Source organism: Bombus vosnesenskii, unplaced genomic scaffold (genome assembly GCF_011952255.1).
Source record: "Bombus vosnesenskii isolate JDL3184/JDL3185 unplaced genomic scaffold, Bvos_JDL3184-5_v1.1 scf7180000013349, whole genome shotgun sequence".
Taxonomy (NCBI): Eukaryota; Metazoa; Arthropoda; class Insecta; order Hymenoptera; family Apidae; genus Bombus; species Bombus vosnesenskii.
This window is the reverse complement of record NW_022882985.1, coordinates 614,004-629,626: the sequence shown is the minus strand read 5'-3', so window position 1 is coordinate 629,626 and position 15,623 is coordinate 614,004. Positions and strand designations below refer to the sequence as shown.

At 47.7% G+C, this 15,623-nt stretch overlaps 1 protein-coding gene across 3 annotated transcripts in view; it reads left to right on the top strand.

Annotated features, from left to right (window-relative positions):
- Positions 1-15,623, top strand: part of LOC117236484 (GATA-binding factor C-like) — a 90,256-nt gene that overhangs the window by 23,573 nt on the left and 51,060 nt on the right. For all 3 annotated transcript variants that reach the window (XM_033499486.1, XM_033499487.1, XM_033499485.1), the window contains exons 3-4: positions 1,265-2,506; positions 8,834-8,979. In XM_033499486.1, coding sequence (XP_033355377.1) covers positions 1,265-2,506; positions 8,834-8,979 — 1,388 coding nt within the window. The remainder of the gene's footprint in view (positions 1-1,264; positions 2,507-8,833; positions 8,980-15,623) is intronic.

Here is a 15,623-nt window from a genome sequence, read left to right as displayed (position 1 = left end):
TCTCTTGTTTACTTTCCATCTAATGCACGAGATCCAATTACAGGCGGGGCATCGCTGCATTCGATTAATTGCATGACGCTGCAGCTGCTCGTCCCGTGCTCTCCCTCTTCATATTACGTTTCATGCTCCTAAATTTAGACGACTTTCCACAGCAGAAGCACGTGCATCTTCAACTCGTCGTTCGTTCCCAACTAAAACGTTCATCTCGATACGATCTCTCTCGATTGTCGCCGATTTCGGGCCACTTTCCTTCTGTTAGACGACAAAATTTCCGACGACCAAATCGCTGCCGCGAGAACCGTAAGGCCACAGGTAGAGTCGTAAGTTTAGCGAGGAATACGGAGCGTGACGTCGACTCGAAGCTCGAATTAACGGCCGTAATTCAGCTGCGCTAAGGGGTGCAACGGGGTGGAGTTTGGCAAAACATTCGCTCGTTATCAGCGTATGCCGCCGAGGTGGCGGAGCAACGCCGGCAAGAACCATTCGATATATCGATCGTGCTCGTGCAACTTGCACCCGACGTAAGCAGGCTTGCGCCCGAGTCACGAATTTGCACGAAACGATTCCTTTTCGCGGAACCCGGTGGAGGCAATGGTTGAAGGAAACGCGAATCCTGGATAGGCAACGTTGCAACGTTCAAATCGTTAATGAACGTCTAATTATACCTAGTCAGAGGCGGAGTCAATCCTCTCTCTCTCTCTCTCTCTTTCTTTCTGGTACAAGGATGTACGGAATGTAAGGGTGAATGCACGATGGCGTACGTTAGAGGGATGAAAAAAGGGGGAGAAGCGATGATAGCGCGCGTGTCGAGCGAGAGCGGGCTTTGCGCGCGTAATTAAGATGTCCTCGGCAATTAGCTGCCTTTACGATCGACGTAAAAGCCGATCATTCCGCGCACGCACGAATCAGGTTCTTCTCTCGGGCGCAGGCAACGATCGCGTAGTTACGAGACCTGTGGAGAACGTCGCGTCGCGTCGCCACCATCTCTGTCTTCGGGCGTGGAATTGACGAGTTTGATAGTAGATCGACCACGTGCAACGATAAGCTCGCAGCCGAAGCTGGAACGCGAATACGATCGAGCTTTGCTCTCAACGAGATATCGTGCAAGATATCGACGATTCTTTTCTTTTTTCGTCGAGATATCTGCGTTGTTTCGCACGAGGCACAGCTTAGATCTACGTAGATAGGGTGCCTGTACGTAGAAGATCGAGAAGGAAAAGTGCGAAGAGTCGTCTAACCAATCCGTTTCCGTGCGTTTTTTCAGCAAGGATGTCGAGCAGCGGCGTGACGAGCGGACCGGTGAGCCAGGTCTGTCGGCCGCACTTCCACAGTTCCGTGCTGCATCCGTGGCTATCGGGCAGCGGGGCGGACACCTCGAAGACGCCCTGGGGATTCCCGACGACGACAGGCTCGAGCGGCGGCGGCGCGGTCAGCGACGATAAACCGCAGAGCCCCCTGGGCTCGTCCCTGCCGCCGACCACCGGCAGCCTGTCGAGTCACGGCGGTGCCGGGGCTGGCCACCATCTGTTTTCCTTCCCGCCGACGCCGCCGAAGGACGCCACCCCCGACAGCATCACCGCCAGCACCACCTCCAGCACTACCAATAATAATAACAACAACACCAGTAGCGCGAACAACAACAACAACACGAGCAATCCTCTGTCAGGGTTAGGTGGCGGAGCGAGCAGCGAGTATCAGGCGGCGGTGGCCCACGCGGCGGCGATGGGCGTGTTCATGCACCATCAGGACGCGCTGGGTGCAGGGGGCGCGAGCTCCTGCGACGTAAAACCGAGCGTGATGCTAGGCCACCATCACGGAGCACCATCGCCGCCGCATCAGCAACACAACGGGACGACGAACACAGGAAACGCTGGGAACGGGACGAACGGCGGAGCGACCGGTCAGGTGAAGCAACGAGAAGGTAATAACCAGTCGGGCAGCGTGTCCGGCAGCCAACAGGCGAGCACCACGCAACAGCAACAGCAGCAGCAGCAACAGCAACAACAGCAACAAGAGGCTGCGTATCAGGGGAACAACGTGGCGGCGGGCGGTGGTGGCGGTGGTGGCGGTGGTGCGAGTTCACCGTCGTGTAGGGACAGTTACGCGGCCGCTGCCGCCGCCGCCGCCGCAGCCGCGGCCGCGGCTGCCTCCAACACCCACCATGCCACCTCCGGATCCCAGTACGACCCGGCAACCAGCGCGTATAACATGTACCAGCACCTGCAGTATCCTAGTACCACCCACCACCATCACCATCACCATCATCACGGCGCCTCCTCGTCGTCTTCTTCGTCTTCGTCCCACAACCCGCACAACGGGACCGCGGTTTCCGGTATTTTCGGGCATCACGCCGCCGCAGCCGGGGCCGGCAACGCGACCGGCGTGGCCGGCGTTAACGTCGACTCGAAGTTGTTGGTCGGTCACGCGCACGCCAACACGCCGAGCTCGCCTTCCGCGCAGCAGCAGCAGCAGCAAAAGCCCAGGAACAAGTCGAGGACGTCCGCCGGTAAGCGGCACGCCTACCACCTTTCCCTCTTACTTTCTCTTTTCTTTCGTTTTTCTTTTCTTATCTTTTGGGTTCTCCTTGATTTTCCGAATTCTTTGGGTTTCAACATGCAACGGCCTAGTCTCCGCAACATTCTAGCCAGTTTTTCGAAGATCCAAGCCGCGCTTCCAGACTACGATACAGAACTACGAACACGACATAATCGGACGTCGGTCCGATGGATTATTTCTCATAGGTTTAACCAGATTTAAGATTCACCGACGCGTTACTCCACGCAGTCTAATCGCGAAAGTACACCGTCGGCGACGATCGACCGACCGTTTAGGATCATCGATGTTCGGCATAAATTACTTGCTCTCAATGGATTTTGCTTCCTGGTAATACCATTGTCGATCTATTGCATTCGTATCAGCCGCGTCTTGTAACGTAAAATGCTAAGCGAGGTAAAATTTCTTGGAATTGTTCGACGTTGGCCACAAAAAGTACCGGCACAGCATTGTATCGTAGCATTTACATAACCATTTGCGCGGTAGGTGTTTGTACACCGTGGTATTTGTTACAACGTTATTATTTATCATCGTTGTACGTGTTATTCGCAATTAGTCAGCTATATCGAAGTATATGAAACTGAACTGCGCAACCTGACAAAATGCGCTTCGTCGTAAACCGCAAGCGTGTGAGTGCCAATATGTTTCGTAGCCACTGTAGGTACCCGATACTAATGGCCGGCAGTGTGAGCACGCGTATTGGCCGAAAGTGCCAACGTATACAAGTAGAATAACATAGCAACGCGTGACAGTGAGCGATAGAGAACAGAGTATCTACCTCGATCGTCTTTCTTTCGGTTATCTCGGTAGCTGCGCGAGTACCAACGTACTTACGGAGACGAGGCCGTGCGAGTGCTGTCGTTTCTGGTCTTGGACTTTTTCACTGTCTGGACGTAGCGAGTTCCACGCAGTAGAATGGCCAGTTCGTGATCGGACGAGCCTCGTTCCCACCGAAACGGCCGCACCCCATTTCACTTTTTCTTTCCTTTGGTTTCACGTTAACGCTTTTGGTTTCCTTAATTTTGCTTGCACGCACGAACCCCGGTGCACTCGACTATCCGCAAGCACTCGAAGCACCGGGATTCGCGCGGTTTTTCGCTTTCAGTTCCAGTATCCTTCGTTTGCTTTCACTTTTGTCACACCGGGTACTTTTTCCTTGGTTTTATTTATCGACTCGAGGTTCGCCTGCACGGCGTTCCTCGCGCCAATCGATATTCCTCGAGCACTCGTTCCTAGAATATAGCGAGGCACGAAGAACACCACTTCTTTCTCCAAGGAAAGAAACCTTGAGTCGTCTTTCTTTCTTTCTTTTTTTTTTTTCTTTTTCAATTTTGTTCCGTTTTTTGATCCCCGAACGAGCTTTTGGTGGCGGTCGTCTTTCGCTTACGGTTCGTTGATACGAACGACCAACACGTCTCTCTATATATATATATATATTTTCTCTTTGTTTTTTTTATCGAAACGAGCTGAGTGTTGTCGGCGAGAGGGAGACACACCGACGCGTATTTTTGTATTTTTGCCTCACCGATGTGTTTTTTGAGTGGCACCCGCGAGACGTCGAGCGTGAACAGCACCACACCTGATTGATTTTTATGACGAACGTGGATGCACAGGGCGGGACACCGAGAACGGCAACGCCTAGACGTCTCTGATTCCAAACGTATGACAATCTCGTTTATTCCTTTGAACAACGTCTATGCTATCGCAGACGTTGCACGGTAATGTCTCTCGATAATTGTCCGAAAATCGGCACAAGCGTCGACCAATTATCGGATCGTGGAATTGGCTCTGAAGCTGCAGATGACGCGTGCCATTTTGCATGGAACGTGGAAGAGGACAGCGCGAGTGAAAAAGGAAGAGACCCGAGGATTGGCTTTGGAGAGCGAAGCATACCTGCGGGACAATATTAACCGCGGTGACGAAAGATTTTCAATTTTGTTATATACGTTGCACACTTAGCAACGCGATATTCGCTCACGGTATATTTGCATATTTAACGACGTTGACTTATTTTCCGTCGTTAAAAGCGATTTAAACTATACCGTGTTTGGTCTCGTTTTAATCAGAAAAACCTGGCAAACTGGCTGGTCAAGGTTTAATTTAAAAAAAGTCACAGGCAAAAGAGTTTCGTTATTGCGTTAGTATTGTCACGCTGACGTTTAAATTCGGATCGGATTACGCTGGTCAGCGGACGAGATTCGCGCTGCGTCAAAGGAAACTCTTGGAAGAAGCTGGTCTAGCGATGCGGATGACGACCGGACATTTATCAAGTATGTACACCACGCTGGGCAATTATCGAGACGTTACTGTTGCTCTTATTTTTTTCGAGGCGTCGGAGACGCTCGAGCGTCCGCTCGCAGGCGACTCGACTCGGCGCATTCCTTTCTCTGTGCCTTTCTCTCTGTATGGTTCTATTATATATATATATATATTTTTTATAAATACACACAGGTGTAAGACACACACGCGCGGGCGAATCAGCACACACGTACCTGTTTTTTTATTTTTTTCTATGTATCTCTCTATCTCGATGTGGTGTGGCTACATGCTACTCGTTTTTTGGTTTTGTCACTGGCAAAAATCTCCCTCTCGAAAAGAGTCTGCGGACCAACGTTTTTGCCGTGCTTTCTCGCACGATTTTTCTCTGCGCCACGAAGCGTTCGACCGATCAACTCAACGGCCAATTCTTTGATTCGGAGAAACTGTGCCGCGGATACTCGAGCCGTTTGACGGAAAACTAAGGGGCGGCCACTCGCCACAGCTGGAAAGCGGCAGGAAAATCGGGCAAAACGGAAATCTGGGTCGTCGCTGGCGATCGAAGGGGAGGTAGAAAGGGCGAAGGGGAACGGGAATGGGAATGAAACGGTTGAAAAATGCCGGATACGTTGATTGCGGTAATAATAGCCGGTCTGCGGTGAGGACGGCGCGGCGTGGTAAAAATCCTAATTCCGGGAACAATGGCCCGACTTCGCGGCGTGGAAGTCCGCTAATTAAATCGACTTACGACACACACAACGCACAGCGTGCCAGCCTCGATGACTGCGAAGCCAGACAAATCCGTGGATCTCGTACAAAGCTACGACCAAACGTATCTAAATGCTCTTTTAAATCGCTAGAATTCCAACCATATTAATTACAACGAATATAACTTATACAGGGTGTTTCCTAATAAACGAGCGATGTTCGAGTAATCGTTGCGGTACCTAAAAGCGATAAGAACGTAGCTCGTATCCACTTGGGTTTCTTCGATCTCGTTTACGAATTTTCTGTTCTATCGTTTCGTATCTAATTCGTCTTTGGATATCGATGCGCGACTCCTTCGATACAGCCAGATATTTTTTAAATTTGTCGAAATCCTCGTTCGATTTTATGGCCACGTGTTCGAAGAACTTGAAGAGGTGTGCATTATACAAGAGACTTCGAGTACGCCCACGAGGAAATATGCAATGTACGCGCGTGCATTGAGACGCAAGGAAGTAAATTTGAGTACGAAGGTAATCAGATACGAAATGATAGAACACCAAACTCGTTACGCAAGTATATCTCGTAAACAAGATCAAACGGCGTCGATTGGAAGGCTTTTTTATCGTTTTTGAACGCTGTATCCGTTGCTGAAATATCGCTCGCTTGTTATGAAACACCCGTTATAGTTGTATAGTTCCGGTAATTGGAAAAAGAAAAAAAGAAAATCTAAAAATTCTTCGTTTTGACGAGTTGTTGTGGCGCAAAGGCTGTCCGCCAAGAGAACGGACAGCTTTTGCGCGAAAGAACCGCGTCACGCCGCGCCTATCGAGTCGAAAGTAAAAATTTAGCATTTCTAATTCGCGAGAGTTACGAGAGTCTCGAAATACACGCGACGCGTATAATTTTCATCTTCGTTAGAACGTTTCTTTCGGCTAATAGCCGTAGAGAGATTTCTCTGCCGCGGATGCTTTTATTAATTAATCGTTAACGAAGACGCGTGTTTTTGCCACAAGTGAAAATTGCAATTAACGAGCCAGCTCATATTCCGTTGCTTTTCTCCTCGCAGCGTTTCATGCTCTTTAACTCGAGCGTCGTTTTCGTAAAAAAAATCTTCGTAGGCCTGGCGATTCGAAAGTTTAGACGACAACGTTCCATCCGCAACCATTTTCGCGCAGCAATCGTTCGAAATCGGAATTGAGAAGAAGAAGAGGAAGAAGAAGAAGAAGAAGAAAAAGAAGAAGAAGAAGAAGCAACAGCAACAGCAAGAGTCGCCGGGCCAAATTCGTGACGGAACGCCGGTTTCCTCGTCCTGGATCATAATTCATCCGTTTATGGCAAAAGTGGCACGGCTTCCATCGGTCTCGTTCCCCCGGTCGAACTCGTCTTTTCGTCGAAACAATCCGCCTCTTTCTCGTAAGCATCGTTTTCTCGGACGCGATACCGAGACGTTAACGATCGGCGATCGCAATTAAAACAATCTCGCGTAGTCGTCTCTGAATGAACGCGTGCACTTGCGACACGATAAATCGCGTTAAAAGAGCAAAGATTACGGTTAAATTAGAAATCGTCGGATGTATCTTTATTTTTCCTTTTTTTTTCTTTTTTTTTTTTTCTTCTAATATTTTCCTGCCCCCCTGGTTAATCGAAGAGTTTTCGAATCGCTCTTTGGCCACGTCGGTTGCGTAAGATTCGACACGAAAAACGCCTCGGCGCAGTCTACAGATCTTTTGCAGTCATGGCGAACGCTCGATTCGATCTCGAGGAGGATGCAGCTCGAAGGACCACTTCGAGAGACGCGGATTTCACGGCTCGAGGAAAATTCTTGCCTTTTCATCGGATAAAATTCTCCCCTCCCTTCTCTTCTCTTCTCCCGTCGTACGATTCCCAAAACTTTCAGGCTCGTTCCTCGTTAAGGCGAACGAAACAGGCAACGCGATAAAAAGTATGTTTGATCGATTTATGGCGAGTACACAGCGTATTACGATTTTTATCAAAGTGTACGAATGAACGATCGGTTATTATCTAATTAGGAGCAACGACTATTACTTTTTCATGAAATCACGCCATAAATCTGTAATTGCGTTCAAAAAAAACGTAGCAGTAACATGCTTTGATATTTATTATACGTAGGTAATGCTGTAATTAACTACGGTTAATTGCCGCTGTAATTAAGAAATTTGAAAAATCTGAAGACGAAGGATTTGTTAGGTAACAAATTAATTTTATACGTCCTGGGAATCGCACACGTCGCTTTTATCATTGCACATTGATTTCCAGTAATCGGTTAAACCGGTTGTAGTATTAGTATCATACGCAGTTACCACGATTATAAGAAATATAGTCATCGCCGTTTAATTTCTCTATAATTCTATAACTACATATTTTACAACTATAACTGTCCTACTTGTTTCTTCTTCGCGACCCTATCTCTTCGGACGTCTCTTCTTCTTCGTCTATTTTACTCATAGAACAGACTGTATCTCTTCGCGCATCTTCTCTACTTAAATCATTTTGCCAGTAACGAGCGTGAAATACGCAAAAGATAGGAAGATCGCGTTAAATGGTAAAACCAAGCGTTCGAAAGGTGCGCGCGTACTGCGACGCGTCTCGGGTCGCGACAGACCCAGGTAGAATTAAACGGACGATAATTAATCATGGATAAAGAGTACGACGCCTGAAACTTTTGATCCTTCCCTTTCCGTGTGCTGTCTGGTGGGGGTTAGAACTAACGATACCAGGTCTGTTCATCCTTCGTCGTGCAATCCCATCTGAAACGTCGTCCCCGCTATTAACAAGCCGCTATCGGACGATCGTGTTCGATCCACGAGTCCTTCGAACGGCCACGGTCCTAAAGAGACTCTGCTTTTGCTCTGGTAATCGCTTGATATGGTATGTCTGCAACTGCATGCGACTCCCATCACCGATCTTCGTGACTTGGTGTCCGCGTCGAGCACGCTGACTCGTCGAAATCCTCCCATTTTCTTCTTGAACGTTCTTCGCGGACCTTCAAATTTTCCAGGTCGTTTCGAGAAGCCAGCGTGCTCGAGCTTCTTCCCAATACGCTCGATCGGACGATATTCAAACGGAATTCTTCCAAACGGCATAATTTACGAACGTCTTGTGAATCGTCGAGATACTTTTGCATGGCCGGTGCTTAGTCCGAAGTGTAGTTTCAGCGCGTTTGAAATTAAGCGGAGGGAGAATCCCATTGCTGTTCGTTCGATCGACGTCACCGAACGTAGCTTCTCTTTGACACGAAGCGTTCCAACACCGAAGGATTAATCAATTTGTTGTTTTGACGGTGCGACACCGACAGAGGGCCGCGAGTGTGTGAATTGCGGCGCAACTTCCACGCCTCTGTGGAGACGAGACGGCACTGGTCACTACCTCTGCAACGCTTGCGGGCTCTACTACAAGATGAACGGACAAAACCGACCTCTCATCAAGCCGAAACGACGCCTGGTAAGTACCTAAGCTGAATCATTTTGCTACACTGGCGTGCGCAAGTACTTGGACACCTGGTGTCGTCGAAAAATTCGTTATACCTTCAACAAACAACGATTCGATTGACTTTGATTAACCGGATCAAACGGCCCGCCAAGTCAAAATTGAAAGAAGAAATACACGCGCGTCTATGGAGTTTCATATTCGTCAAAATAAAGTTTTCGAACGTGTTATTCTCAGACAGCAACGTGCAACGCCTACGGTTACGATTTTCGTACAACTTGTATCGTTTTATCTATACTAATTAATATTAACTAACGTTTTCATCAATATGTACCAGGTGTGCATGGTCGTTGTACGTTTTATTTATCTGTGATAATTCGCGAGTGTCGAAATGCTTATGCATGCCGGTGTATTTTTACTCGAGAAGGATCGAAGACGCACACAGCCTTCGTGCCATTTGCATTGTAAAGTCGTGGAAAGGAAACTTTACGTAACGACGAGGCGTCGTCGAAAAATGTTAGTTGGAACGTCGGACCTTGCGGTTTGACCTGTGCGCGTATCGGAAATCCGAGATTACAGAGCTGCCTGCAAAGGTGTCAGTGGGTTTTCGTTCCGTTCGTAAACCGACGGAGGCAACCGACGAATCGTCTAGGAGCTGGTGCACCTGTCTGCCTCGTAAAAGCGTGTCCTTGATCGTTTCCTCGGTGCGCATCGAGCCGCACATTACACTTAATTAATACACGCTCGCGATACACGGCAGTTGTGTGTTTCTCGCGATATGCAGATGCAGTCATCAGAATGCAAGATAAAACAAGGCCAAGCTAATTTCCTATATACGCGGCTATTAACACACCACGTTCCCGTTCGCGTATTCCTCGTCGATTCCAGCGTTACGAACTGTCCGAAAATCGCGCACACACGATTTTCCACCAAATGAAAATCGTGTCTCGCTAGAGCAGGTCTGTTTCAGCAGCGAAACGATTATTAGCCCGTTGTGTGCGTCAAAACGAGCGCGGTTCGCTCGTTTTCCAATGATTCGTAGCTCGCTTCTGACAAATACCTTTCTGACGAAGAAAACCGCTGACTTTGAAAGTGCACTGTAGCAAATAGTAGCAGGAAGATATATGCAGGCTGGTCGTGAGATACGATCAATCTGGTTCGATCAAGTGCCATGAATATCCATTAGCGCGCAGCCGCAAAAAATTCTAATTTATCGTTTCCCAGCTTTGCACCTTTATCGAATGAATTATTTGTTGCTTGCAACGAGTTTGACAAAACTGAGTCTCAGTCGGCAGCAAATGTACGCGACGCGTTAGAAATGGAAATTTCGGATCACCAGGTATCGGTAGGGGCGGATCGATAACGCGAAGGGTAACCGGGGCTTTCGTGCGATCGGCCCGTACGACTCGTGCGAATTCCATCTATTTTCGTCGAGCAGACGCTCTGGCACTTACGCAAACGGAATGGCGAAACTCGATATCTTCCCTCCTTTCCACGTCAGATTCATAAATTCGCGTCGTCTTTCCACGGAACAGTTGGCTTTGGGAAAAACGTTTGGCCCACGAAATCGCCGAAGAATCGTCGATTCGAAGTGAAAGTGCAGGCTTTCGGCCAGTGGATCGAGGCGAGTCGCGTTCGCGAGAGAAGAGTCTGCATTCCGCGGATGCAAAAGCGCATAGCACGGTGACGTTTCACTATCCCTCTCGCGCGCTTTCTCTCGTGCGCGATAGAGCAAAGCTGATGGATTCAAGCTTTTTCTCGCCGCCACCTGCTCCTCTAATTACGCCGCTCACGCACGCACTAGATTTATTAATCGTCGTGTTTTTGCCATCATTTGTCGGCCGGCTGCCTCGGCCTATCAACTCGCCAAACGCCATCCCCAGCTTTTGTTCGGTTTCGCGCGGTTTCCAACGTGTCGCATTTTTTGTCCAGCGAAATGCCATTGGTTTTCGAAGCAGGAGAACTGGAAACTGTTGGAAAATACATCGCGACCGTTGCTCATCCCCAGGGTGCGCACGTGAACAAAGATCGCATCGTTGTTACACCTTTCTGCTCGTTTTATTCGTCGTTTCATCGGTCTCCACGTGGAAGATAGTCATCAAGACCCGGAGATTTATTTCTTCGTCGATCATAGTGGTTTAGTAAAAAAAAAAATGTAGCTAAAGAGACGCGTGTAACGCGAAGTACGTAAATACGCGTCTCTCGGTTCCAACACCAAACGGAGCTGATCGCTTGCGAGTGCCAGAAAATTCGAAGCGCGTGTTTGAAACACCGCAACATCGTGTGGAAAAACGCTCGATACCGTGAAACAGTGGCCTGAATAATTCGTCCCTGATATAGTAGGTTTTCCCGGAAACAGCGAGGGTCTAACGATCGCCGCGTAGTCGGCGTCAGCTCAAATATTATGACAGCGCGACGAGCCGAACCCGCCCACCTATCACTCACACAGCGAGGACGTACTCGCGTAGATCGGTAGGCGCGAGCCGAACCTATAAAATATGTATCGGTTTAAACCGGTAGGCGTCGCCTGATCGCCGGCACGCGTGTCACATTTTCGGCCCGACGCTATAATTTTCTTGCCGTGGCCATTTCCTCGGGCAGCAGTAGGCTTTCTCTGCGCTGTGTGTTTTAATAATCGACGAAACTTCGCCCTCCATGTTACGCGAAAGCACCGGTCACGTCGAATAAATCATTCAATAGCATCGTATTTTTTGGTAATTGCTACGAGCCTTGTCCCTTTTTCCCAGTTGCTTCTGACATTTCGAGCTCCCACTCCTTCTCGGACAGAGCGTCGAAAACGATTTATTTTTGCTTAGAAATATGTACAAGACGAATATTGGGCGATAAAATAACGCGTAATATTTGGATTCTCAAAGGTTGGTCCCGAATGCAACGAAACGCTATATTCCCCTAACGCACGCGTTTGTTTACGTTGATCCAGAGTATCCATCTAACTGCACTGTAATTTCTAGCTGCTCTTCGACATTTACAGGTTACCAGGTAGAATTTTACCATTTTCTGTACTAATTTCATAGAACAATTCCTGAGGCAATAGATTTGTGGCGGCACTCGACAGCAAATACCACCACTCGGCACTAAGTAGAGTCGAACGACGGTAGCGCAGTGGTTAGCGTCTTAGGTTACGAACGTTCGGGTCCCGGGTTCAAATCCCGGCGACCCGTAGTCCGATTTTTCTTTCCACGATTCTTAAATGAGAAGAAAATACGACATCCACACCCGCAGCAGACACACAACTAACTCGTCCCCTACATGAACAGTAACCGCACTAACTCGACCAAACTAATTGCAATCGTAACCACTACTCCACCTCAGATTGGTTATGTGACAGCAGCCATCACTGTTATAGTATCTGCTGGTGTAGCATTTGACTCATGTTCAATGGGATAATTATCCCCCATCACTGCTATGCTCATTCTACAAAACAGATTGATTTAAAAACGTATATTGAATCATTCATTTCTGGTTATAATTCGGCACATAGCTAAACAATATTGTGACACGATTTTCCAGAACTTCTAATGGTTTCTTAACCCATTTGCATCATGGCTCTACTTTAGAGGATTGGTCCCTACGATGGCGCGCGTAAAGTGTTCAGAAAATTTACTGTTCGAAACGATTGGTAGACAAAATGTTACTTCGCAAACATATCGCATCTTACGTTCTTTACAACAAAGGGAAAAAGGAAAAATTGTTTATTTAAAAAACAAGAAATTAAATCATATTATTTCTCGTGGAATACTTTAAAATGGTCAATACAATAAACTGATATAGGCGAAATGCTGAGAAACGGGTCAAACGTGACACCTGAAGAATACTTGGCGACTGAAATAAAAGGCAGTCGCAGCGCGCGTTATAATCCGCGCTTGTTAACTATGGTCCAATCTATTGTTTCTGTACAGTATTCAAACAAATTGTTGTTCAAGTTGATAGGTTTTAAGCACATTTGTACCCCGGTGTGCGTATATCGTTGGTAGGTTTTAGCGCAGCGTGTGTTACGTTATAAAGGTAAATCGCGAAGCGGACAGGATGCGAGAAGCGGGAAACGTTGAGTTATAATTGGAAGGGAAATTTCGAAATACGATACCGTGGAAGGAAAAGATGGGAATCGTTAGTTACACCGAAACTGAAGGCTGCGCTATGAAATACAAATTAAAAATGGAAATACCACGAGCTCTGGGTATCAAGAGGGAAGGAGGCGTTTGCGCGCTATAGGAGAAAGACCAAGAATCGGCCAATGTGTAGTACAAGGTTGAAAATAAGCAAGTTATGGAATTACAAAGTAGCGAATTAATCAGTAGCCTTGTGTAACACGGTGCATAACTTCGTAAATAACGTCGATAAATTAACATTTTCCACTTCGAATCTCTCAATACGCGCCGGCCACGGTGTGGCGTCACAATTCTGTGGTAGCCCTTCGACACGCTCCCATGAAATTTTTTATAGTTTCGATACAAAAAACCTGCATGTTTCCTACGTTGCGATATACTCGTGTTGGTGATAAACAGCGTGAAAAAGAAAGCAGGAGAGTGTGACTGGAACGTACAAGTCGATCGTCGAGAAGGGACACAGGGTCGATCGACCCCCTCGCGAGACCTCGTGGAAAAAGGCCCCGAAAAATAGGAGGAGCCACCCGGGCCATATGCTTTTCGCACAATATGTCGCGTTTTTACGGGGCCGTGCCATGGGAGCGAATCCGGTCGCAGATGTGACGAGAGAGGAGAGAAAGAGGGCCGCCGATACGATCAGCGAAACAAAGGGCGGCCACCACCAGGTATTCACCCCCTTCTTCCCCGTACTCTGTCTCTGCGCCGAAATAATAAAGTCGTGGCACATATCGGGCCACGTGAAAACGCATTGTGCCGACGTGTCTCTTCCACGGAAATTCCAGCCGTGCGTTATTATGAACGGGTACGGTCTAACGTGCTCGAAAGCCCCGATGGGCCAGATAGCAAGGGTTGAAACCCTCTCTTCGTCGCTCGGCGCGTCGTCCCGCTCAACCGACCGCCGCCATTTTTGATTCGTTGCGCAGATAGCCTGGAACAGCTGGCAAGTTTTCGCTGCTGCTTTTTTTATTCCTCTCCTCCTTTCTGTCCGCGCCGCGTTTCTACCTTCTCTTTTTTCTTTTTTGCCGGTTCCTTGCCCGGCTGGATGTCTCTGTTTTATCGGGCCGCAACAGGGGCGAGAACCACCCCTGCTGTCATTGCTTACGGTTACCTTCGCAGCGAACGCGCGTTTCGTTATAAAACTATCGCCGTGTATTTAGCTTTATTTGTTACGGACGGAGCTGGATTTGTTCGAACGAGATTTCGCTCGACGCCCGACTAGCTCAACTTCTGCAAGCTTCAGACTGCTTCTGACAGCTTCGTTTTGTAATGTAATAAATTGTTTTATATTAGTTTGTTGAGTCACGCACGAACAGGATAATAGAAATATGACGTATCGTACCTGATTCAATGAAATAAAATAAAACAGAAATTGTCGTTCGTCTGTTATCGTCTTATAAAACGAAAGACACTTTCCGGAGAAGCTGACACTTAACGTAGCGCGAGCTTCTGTCGGGAAATAATACAAAACGAGGGAAATTTGCGAGTTTCCATTACGAGAACTCCGGTTGTATAGAAGACGAGTCCAGATAAATAGATTTTTATCGCAGTGGACACCGCGTTCGGACTATTCGCCACAGTATCCGAACCGATGACTGTGTCGAGTCACTGTCGACGCAGCTTACGAGGAACACTGTGGAGAGCAGCTCGCGATAGTTTCAAGCTGCAGATCCAGCCACGAGCTAAGTTCAGCTAAATTCGAGAACGTTCGCCTCGCGTCTGTACGAAACCGTGTGCACCGGAAGCACCAGCTATAGCAAGATGTATACAGATAACGATCGCGTCTAATCCGACTTACTGGGCGCAGTTTTCTGTACGAAATCGCAGTGATTCAAGTTTCATCAATTAAAATTCATCAGGACTCCGAAACAGAACTGTAAGAGCGAACGTAACTCAACGAGCAAACTCATATCAAATGAGCGAATCTATGGAGCAGATTTAGTAAGTTCGTGGACGTGCTTGCGAGGAGAAAGATGATCGTAGGTGGTAAATAATTCTGTTGCTTCGAACTGCGAACGTTGTACGTAAAATTGCAACACGTTGCACAACGTGGTCCCTGGCTGACGTTAAACGTCCCTTTCGTTTCACGCGCAAACGCATTTTCTACGTTCACGTTTAAATGGAAAGTGACAGAAAATTATGTCAAATGACTATTAACTGTATCTATCTTATTTTTTATTTATTATCGCTTAGCTCGTGCCTCTCGGCTTTGGGCGAGCTTTCGGAATTTTTGGACTTTTGCCTTCTTGCTGTGCTTCCTTATTGTCGTTCCTCCCCGTCTTATATTGCCCTCCTCTTCTCTGTTATTGTTTTTAGTTCTGCTAGTCCTTCTCCAGTCTCGTTTAGTATCTTTTCCGTGTCCTTTGGTCCTCCCGTTATTTCGCATTCTTCTATTACATGTCTCGGGTCTTCTTCTTTCCTTTTACATAGCCTGCATCTTTTTCCTCTTCTTCTCAGTATTCCCTTGCTTTGGTCTGGTTTCCACATTTGAATCTTGCTAATACTTTTCCGTCCTTCCTCTTCATCCTCCTTTTC